The following is a 9,643-nucleotide window of genomic DNA, read 5'->3' as shown; positions in this document are numbered from 1 at the left end:
CGGTGGCGTAATTAACAACAAGGTCCCGTAGCGCCATGGATTTCTCCGCCCGGAAAAACCAGGCGGAAAACGGCTCCATGGCGCTACGGGAACTCGTAGTAGGGCGGACGGGTCCGCCGCGAATACCGCTGGCGTAAACCCACTCCGCCAGGGTCCTAATGAGGCCCAATGTATTTAATGATGACAAAGCCAGATGACACTTGGTTAAATTAGTGATTAGACCGCCTTCCAAAAGGTGTGATCTTTGGGTTATCTTCAGAGGCACGGCTGTAAATGGCATTGTCCTTCTGGTGCACACCTGAGTATGTGCAATGGTGCTGGAGCACTATGCTCCTTACTCTTCATTGGGTGTACCCCGTAGGGCAAGGGGAGCATCATGAACTGGTACAAACCCCTTGTTGTGACAAAGGCTGTTTTCTCTTGGTCATTGAAAGCTAACACGATATGGTAACATCATTTTGTGAGTTTACTTGTAGAGATGCTCTTCACAGGTCAAATTTGTTTGATCATCTTGGCTACACTTGGTATTGGGAGAGCATCATTTCAAAATATCTAAGTGACTTTTTGTAAATCGATGCAGAAATACCAACTTTGTCAGGATTGGACAAAAGGAATATCAATGACAACTAGTGCATCTGGAGAGATTGATGACACTGAGTTAAAACAACTTCTGCACCTACCGTGTCATTACCTCCCTCCCAAGCTCTTTTCTGCGTATCTGCGATGTTGTTCTTTTTGTGGCTGTAGACCAACTCCAAAGGGAAGAAGCCAGTCCATTTCTGCGTTTTTTTCCTGGAAGCAACCAGCTCTCAGGGAAGTAGCTCATCCCAGCTTCTGAGGAAGGTTATTTAACCCCTTAACTGCCAAGGGTTTCCCCCCAAGTGCCAAGGCTTTTTTGGTGATTTCGGTATGTCTCCATTTAATCCCTTGTCAATGTTTTGTTACATGGGATATCCTAGTTTGCTGTAGGGGGGGGGGGTGAGAGAAAAAATAACCAAATAACAAGAACATTTTGGATTTTTTCAGAAAATGCCAATAAAATGATGTACAAGAAGCTCCAGGATTGTCAGGGTAATGTCCGTGGCCTTGGTGGGCTGTCTCCCATATGGTGTGACCATCTCCAAGAGCAGCAGCTGTTCCAGGAAGCCCTGTCAGGGTCCCTGACCTTTTCCCGAGGGAAATTCTGTAATGCTGCCTAGCCAGAGCTCCATGATGGCAGGGGGTGATGTCCCTGGCCTTGGGTGGTTGTCCCTCATGTGGGTTTACTGTCCACAAGTCCAGCGGTAGTTTCTGGGAGCCTCGGCGGACTCCCTGTCCTTTCCCAGAGGGAGAAGGTGGAATGCAACCCAGCCAGAGCTCAAGGATGATCGGGTGATGTCCCAGGCTTTGGGCACCCGTCACCCATGTGGGTCGACCATCCCCAAGCCCAGCCTGGAGATCGGGCTGGGTTGCTTTACAGCTTCTCCCTCCTGGAAAGGTCAGGGACCCTTCTGAGGCTCCCTGGAACTGCTGCTGGGCTTGGGGATTGTCGACTCACGTAGGAGACGGGTGCCCACGGCCATGGACATCACCCCCGACCATCCTGGAGGTCTGACTGGCATGTGTTACAGAATTTACCTTCGGGAAGGGAGGGGGACCCTGCCGGGGCTCCCTGGGACTGCTGCTGCACTAGGGGATGGTCAACCCACAAGGGAGACAGCCGCCCAAGGCAAAGAACATCACCCGACTATCCCAGACATTGCTCTCAACTTTCCTGGAGCTCTGGCTGGACTGTGTTACAGCTTCTCCCTATGGGAAAGGACGGGAATGTCCCGGGCCTCCCTGGAACCAATGCTGGGCTTGGGGATGGCCAAACCACATGGGAGACATCCGCCCAAGGCAAAGAACATCACCCGACTATCCCAGAGCTCTGGCTGGCCTGCATCACAGCTTCTCCCTCCAGGAAAGGTCGGGATCCCTGCCGGGCCTCCCTGCACCCGCTGCTGGGCTTGGGGATGGTCAATCTACATGGGAGACAGCCGCCCAAGGCCAGGGACATCACCTCTGACTATGCCAGAGCTCTGGCTGGCCTGCGTTACAGCTTCTCCCTGTGGAAAAGGTTTGGGAACACTGCCGGCCCTCCATGCACCCACTGCTGTGCTTGGGGATGGTCAGACCACATGGAAGACAGCCGCCCAAGGCCAGGGACATTACCCCCGACCAGGGGCATTGCTACAGGGGGCTAAGAGGGCTATAGCCCCTGATCTTTTGGTTGTAGCCCCGGATAGAATCTCAGGAGCTACAGCCAAAAGACTAGCTAACCCCCAGTCCCAACAGTTCCGACATCAGTTTAGCCCTGGGTCTTTTCCAGACCTAGCAACTCCCCTGCCCCCGACTTTACTAAGGCTGGCCTGCGTTACAGCTCTCCCTCCAGGAAAGGTCGGGGACCCTGCACAGGTTCCCTGGACCAACTGCTGGGCTTGGTGATGGTCAAACCACATGGGAGACAGCCACCCATGGCCAGGGACATCACCCCTGACCATTCTGAAGCGCTGGCTGGGCTGCGTTACAGAATTTCCCTCGGGGGAGGGCAGAGAATCCTGCCAGGGTTTTGTTCCTCAGTACCCTTCACCGATAAGGTGGTACTTCAATTCAGTCCAGCCATCAAGTTGATCAATCGAGCCACTGAGCCAACACCTGTTTATGCAGCAAGTTGCACTGTGCACATCAGGGCTTTAGAGTTGTCTAAGCGGTAAGGAGGAAAGGTATAATGTATTCGTTATGGAGGCCAGTCTGCTCCCAATCTTAGTGTAATCCAATTGTGAATGCTGATAATGGAAATGTACCCTTTTTTCCATGTATATTGATAATGATGTCATTGGGCCTCCGTAGGAGTTTGGCGGTAGTCTTGCCGGTAATACCGGCATGCTGCTGCCAAACTTCTGAAAATATCCGGCACCCATGAATGGGCAATAACCGGGGTACACCGGCCCTGCCCGCCCAGGTAATTGTCCTTTCGCGGGTGCCTGAATCGCGTGTTTCCCATTCCCATTTGAGCCCCATAGGGCTCAATGGGAATGGGGATGCCTGTAGCACTGCCACAGTTCATTACTGTGCCGGTGCTAAAGGTATGCTGTGCTCATGGGTGCCTTTCATTCATTGCAAGCACAACTCAGAGTCTGCTGGTGCGGATATAAAGGTACCCGGCAAGCTTACCGGTACCGTTGTATCTGGACCGCAGGCTTGTAATGACCCCCATTATCTTTAGCTCCCACACAGAGCTTTCCAATAAGGTCTAACAGATATCCATAACTAGTAAGGGGCCAGAAATAGTGCAAATACACTTTTACAGTGAGGTGGGATTGTCATCTTACCTCCACCCAACCATTATACAACCTCCTTTCTTTCACTGTCAACATGATTCTCTTCACCTACTTGCACCTGTGGCACCCCACTTAGGTGAGGGGAGGGTGCTACCAGCTTTGTTGTCAACTTTGAGATTCCACACTCCACCCTATAACTTGCCAGGTCCTCATTCCATTCGGCTCTCAGAGAAGTACCCCCTGCAGGGTTTGAGCATCATTTTGATACTGAGGGTACGGTGCCATGTCAAAACCAGGATTTTCATTTTTTTGTCAAGTGGCTCTTTGTATGTGGGAGGAGGGTTGGGGCCTTTTGGAGACACCAGGGTAGACCTCTTCAAGAAACAACCAGAGATTATGGCTCATTCCCTGATCACCTGACAGATGCTGTTCAGTCCCTTGATCAGAACATTTTCTAAAAGTGGATGCTGCGCACATGACTAACTGGAAGTGAGGCTTGAGAAACCATTTAGCCAGCCAATCAATATACTAAGGGGAGTGAAGTGAGTGCCTGATCTTTCCAACTCTCATGTAGCCCTTTCTCTTAACCTAGAGTTCATGCCTCCCATGTCACTGAGAACTCAACATATAGGGCCTCATTATGAATGTGGCGGCACAGTGACAACCATGCTCCCCACGCCCATTCTGCCCGTTAGGGCAGAATGGGGATCAGGAGCCCGCCCACACCGGCACACGCAAATGGGCAATTACCAGCCCATTCAACTCATAATGGGCCAGAAATGGCCCATTCGCAGGTGCCGGTAGCGAGTTCGGCGATAGCCGGTGCCCGTAAAACGGGCACGGCTACTGCCGAATTCGTAACGAGGCCCATAGTTTCAAAACTGTCCTCTTCCAACATCTGCTAATTCCCAGATCCTTACTGCACACAGTGCACAATATATCTCTTTTGGATATTGATAGAGTGAGAGAGCGAGAGAAAGAAAGAAAGAAAGAAAGAAAAAGAGAAAAAAGGAGCAGTAGAAAGAGGGAGAGAGGGAGGGGGAATGGCTTAGCACTGTTTGAGTATGGCTGCCTAGATGTTTTTCACCCACCCGTTCGTTATATAAATAAACTCTGCAACACCTTTTATTCATATTTCTCCACATTAACTTCCACCACTTTCGTTACTAATGCTCCAGTGCTGTTTTTTTCAGTTTTTGCATTACCTTGTGCACTGCAACGAATCCAGACAGATCTGGGTCTGCAATGATACGCTCGTTCGCTGGAAGCTGCGTCCTATGAGTGCAGGCACGGCACTCTGCTCAACGACCTGGCATTTTGTTGCTTGTGATAATGCCCTCGGTTAAAAGGCATCTGTTTTGAAAGAAGTACAGCGGGGACATTTTCTTCTACTCATGAAAGGCCTCAAAGTGTGTCCCTTTCCCCGCTTGTTGTTACTGATCCCAGCTTGGATGTGCTCTTGCAGGAAGTAAGGTCACTTAAACCCTTTATGGAGGCTACTAATTAAAATCTTCAACAGCTTGATGACAGATGGTATGCTTTTGAGAACAGGATGGGCGAGATTGAAAACATAATAAGTATTGTAGAGAATATATCACCTAGAGTTTTACACCTTGAAAATGAGAACGGGGCGAATAGGGGCAGATGTAACAACTTTTGCTTATCTGGTCTGCCAGAGGGCTGTGAGGGCAGTGACGCTACCCTATTTTTCCAGAAATGGCTCCCTGCTTTGAACAGGATATCGGTACTCAGGCTGCACGGGCAGCACCAAGTACATTGATATTTTTAATGTTGAAATATACCCAATTACTTCTCAATGTTCACAATGCAAAGAAAAAAAATAACCTTATGTGGAAAGGCAACAGAATCTACACATCCCAAGATGTGGGTAAGAAAACAGTGCAAGACAGAAAGGAATTTCTAGCCTTTTGCCCAGTTCGCAGGCAACTGAAGGTCAGATATGGCCTTTATCACTTATGCTCCTTCAAGGTCACCTTCAATGGTAGAACCTCTGTAGTCGACAATCCTAAAGACTTTCTTAACATCGCTGAAATCTGATAGTATGGAGCGGAGTTGGGTGAGGAGAGTTGAGTCTGCTGGAGTCTCTCTCCCCTGTCTACTACAGCGTGTGGGAGGGCTTAAAAACCCTGCACCCAGAGCGGAGCGGTGAGCGGAGTTGGGTGAGGAGAGTTGAGTCTGCTGGGGTCTCTCTCCCCTGTCTACTACAGCGTGTGGGAGGGCTTAAAAACCCTGCACCCAGAGCGGAGCGGTGAGCGGAGTTGGGTGAGGAGAGTTGAGTCTGCTGGAGTCTCTCTCCCCTGTCTACTACAGCGTGTGGGAGGGCTTAAAAACCCTGCACCCAGAGCGGAGCGGTGAGCGGAGTTGGGTGAGGAGAGTTGAGTCTGCTGGAGTCCGCGGGAGCCCGCGGGGGCAGAGGCAGACGCAATATGGACGCACCCCAGAAATCTGAGAGACCACCGTTACATCAAGGGCGAAAAAATAGTAGAAATGAAAAACCGGACGAGGTGGTAGCAGATTCAGATACTGACAACAGCAAACGGCGTCTAAGGAGTGTGAAATCGCCAGCCAGGCGACTGAAATCCAAGACGCCTCTCAGTGAAGAAACTGCCCACGAAGGAAAAAAGGAGCTACATACTCTGAGGACTCGTTACAACAGCATGAACAACGAGCTCAGAGAGGCTTGCACGACGGCAGCTTTGTGCATCGTCGAACCAGAGGCGGAAGACGCACAAGTAACAACAGAACCACAAGTCCCGCAAATAAACCCAAGCGGTGAAAGAAAACAAGACCTACCAGGATCCGAGGTGACCAGTGCCCTGCACACCGCTTTTAAGGCGAGTGGGTTTCCGGAAACGGCAGTCGGAGGGCAGCCGCTGACGGACCCTCAGCAGGAGCGCCGCGATGCCGAGGACCGGAGGGAACGGAGGGAGAAGAAATCACCGGAAAAACCAGCAAACCGCGGAGCAGGACAGACAGGCTTGCCTGACCTAGGGCGGGCTGGGAGGAGCCCCACGCGGATGGGGAACACGGAGGGGAGTGGCCTAGAGAAACGCCGTGAGAAAGTCCGAGGTCAAACAGATAGCCCAAATGAGAATACCAAAGGGACGCAGATAGCGGAATTGGCAAAGAGCCAGGCTAATAATCTGACTGCCACTCAAGAAAGGGAAAGTTTGGATGTGGACAGTTTACCACAAGAGAATGAGGAAGGAAGAAGGCTTGACTGGCCACAAGAGAAGGTTCCCAAAACAGTCGTACAAGCAAGCGTACACAGGAAGCCAGGGTCTGCTGACATTGATGAGGAATTAGGCATAAGTGAGAACGCAATAGGAGAAGAGACAATACAAAGGGAGGAAAATCGGATGCAAGTGCCAATCAATAAATCCATCAGGCACGAAGGGAAAGAAAGCAGCACAGAAGAAAGTTGGAGAGAAAGTGAAACGGGGACGTCAGACTCAGATTTGGAAACAGAACTGGAGAAAAAAGCCCTAGAAGCAAAACAGAAAAAAAGGATAACTACCAATAAACCAAAAACGCAAAGAAAAAATCAAGAAAAGACGAATAAAATGAAAACAACAAAGCATACCAAAGAAAGAGGATGTGAACAGCTAGGAAAAACGAAAACGACAGGAGAAAATATAAAAAAGAAACCGCAAAAAAAAGATGAGGGAATGCAAAAAGGACCATTGCCAATATCCTTGTCAGGAACATTGAAAGCATTTTTCTTCAACCAGCAGAAACGAAAATTAGACCCGGAAAACGATCTATCGGACGCAGAACTGCTGGAAGCGGTCGAGGTAAATTCCGGAGGGGATAGACAACAGACCCCCGGGATCACCATGGGGCTAGAAGGATCACCAGCTATAGGTCTGTCGCAGCTCTTGCAGGAAAAAAAGAATGCAGCGAAAGCAATCCGGCGGCAAATAGAAGAAAGAGAAGAAAGACGGAAGCTAAGCACCTTAAAAGAACATCAGGAGGCGCCCTCTGAAGGAGGGGGGAATACCTTAAGAACTGAAGATGACAACCAAAGACAGGCCCTGGCCCGGGAGAGGGTGTTCCAACCAAAAGAGCAACGTCAAAACGCGGATTGCCCAGACTGGGCAAAAGCACACCCGAATTTAGACCAGCTACTTCGTACCCCGGAGAAAGTAAGAGAACTGCATGGAGTGAACCAGCAAGGAGAAACACAGAAAGAACAACCTAAGTGCACAAGGTCGGAGGAAAAATCACACAGAACCAGGTTAAGCGATAGCCTATTTACAGAAGCAATGGCAACGCCAGGGAAAATAGCCAGCACACCGAAATCGCCGAAAAACAGAAGGATAAGTGAATTAGGCACGTCGATACAAAAGGAGTCCCCAAGTAAAAAACCGGATCTACTAACAATCATGTCTGCAATAACGATCGCACTGGCCCCATATTGCAAACTATATGAAACAATAAAAGAAGGAATACAAGATAACACATCAATTCTGGCCTCTATGTCCACAAAAATCACGCATATAGAAGGATACATCCCAGCTGTAGAAGAAAGAAATGACGCCTACAAGAAAGGGTGGGAAAAAGAACTGGAGGACTTAAAGAAACAAATTGAGTGCTTAAAAAGGGGGACGGAGGAGGAGGATCAGAAAACTAAAAAATCAGAGTTGAAAAGTAAAAAGGCTGCAATCACAGATAGACACAAAGGAGACCATGAGATAAAGGAAGTGATGGAGGAAAGGTTCAAACCCCCACAAATATACCCAATCAAATCAGGACTCCGAGATCATCCTCAGAGAAAAGCTCCAGTGATATTGAAACTAAAGAATAATGACAAGGCAGAGAAAGATCCAACAAAAGAGAAGGCGGAGCAGCAGGAATCAGAAAAACCAAAAGAAAAAAAAAAAGAAGGAACTGGAGAGGAAAGTTCAGAAAAAAGGCAGAGAAAACGGAAAAGAGACAAAATGAGAAGCTCTCCCCTTTCGGTTGAAGATTTTATGAGTGATACTAACTTGATGAACTTGTCCCAACATTGGGAGACCGCCTCCAACAACTCAGTGATGGAGGTGAACACAGATCAGCAAATACAAAAACAAAAAGAATCAGAGAAAGAAATAGAAATTAGACAAAACATGAAAGCCCAAACACCAAAAAGAAGCCAAGATGCAAGTGAGACCCAAAAGAGGAGAGAATTGGAGATACAAAAAAAGAACAGAGAAGAAGAACGAAAGCCCTCAAAAGAGCAAAGAATAAGTGAGCGGTCAACAACACACCGACAACAGGTGATAAAAAGCTCAGAGGACAACAGAAGAACTGGTATGTCGAAAGCTGAAAAACAGGAACGTATATTCAAACTTGAGCAACTAGATCCAAAAAGCGGATATATGATCCTAAATAGGAAGATGATTTTGAAATTAATGAGCAAAATGAACGCGCTGAAAATGATAAAAACAGAAGACATCACGTTAGTAGAGCCTTACCATAGAGGAAAGATCGCAAAGGCATACATTCACGTGAAAGAACCAATCCGGCAAGACACGGAGGCAAACGCAGCTATTGAAATGCGCCAAAATGGGTTTGGGTTGACAGAAATAAAAAGAGAAATACAAAAAGAAAAGAAAGAGCCTCAGTATGATGAAAAAGAAAGAAGGCCATACCATTTTACTTCACGGACAGAAGAGCGGTATCGATCTAATAGAATAGGAAAACATAGAGAAGAAAAGGGTACCGATTTGGAATTGGAGTATGGACGAACGGAAGACAGAAAAGAGAACTGAAGATACCATAAGGACGAAAAACAACAACAAAACACGCAGTCAAGGAAGGAGCACCAGGACACTCAGAATATCATAACCTACACCGGAGAGCGGAACCAAGACGCTTTCAGAGACATTTTAGCCCAGAGAGAACTGGCCGCCACAGTAGAAACGAGAGAGCAAAGAAATCACCCCCGAGACAAACAAAGGAGATGTCAATGAACACGGGCCCGCTAGCATGGCTAAAAGCAGCCTTAATGCGCAAAACAGAGAACTAGCAATTAACGCGGTCACCGGCACCTACGTGGGATGAACAAAGTAGTGGTGACCAAAAAGAAAGCAAGAAATGTTTCATCCTGGGGTCATGGAACACAAGAGGATATACTCATCTAACAAGACCGGGCGACGTGGACTTAGGCGCACTAGACATCATATGTCTACAAGAAACTTGGTTACAAGAAAAACCCGGCCTAGACGGCTATGTAGTGGAAATAGCACCTGCAAGCAAGGGCTTGTTAGGCCGACCATCCTCAGGTCTGTAGACAGCAACGAAAATGGGAGTGGGCCTGGCAACACTGATAAAACTGC

At 48.4% G+C, this 9,643-nt stretch overlaps 1 protein-coding gene across 1 annotated transcript; it reads left to right on the top strand.

The window, feature by feature from the left end:
- The first annotated feature begins 5,749 nt into the window (after positions 1–5,749).
- LOC138515284 (caldesmon-like) lies at positions 5,750–9,076 on the top strand. Its single transcript, XM_069630204.1, has one exon. It carries the CDS (start codon positions 5,750–5,752, stop codon positions 9,074–9,076), a length of 3,327 nt encoding a protein of 1,108 aa, XP_069486305.1.
- The last annotated feature ends 567 nt before the right edge of the window (positions 9,077–9,643 follow it).

The sequence above is a fragment of the Ambystoma mexicanum genome, chromosome 6q (assembly GCF_040938575.1).
Source record: "Ambystoma mexicanum isolate Mex_15411 chromosome 6q, UKY_AmexF1_1, whole genome shotgun sequence".
Lineage (NCBI taxonomy): Eukaryota > Metazoa > Chordata > Amphibia > Caudata > Ambystomatidae > Ambystoma > Ambystoma mexicanum.
This window is presented reverse-complemented; position numbering and strand designations above follow the sequence as displayed.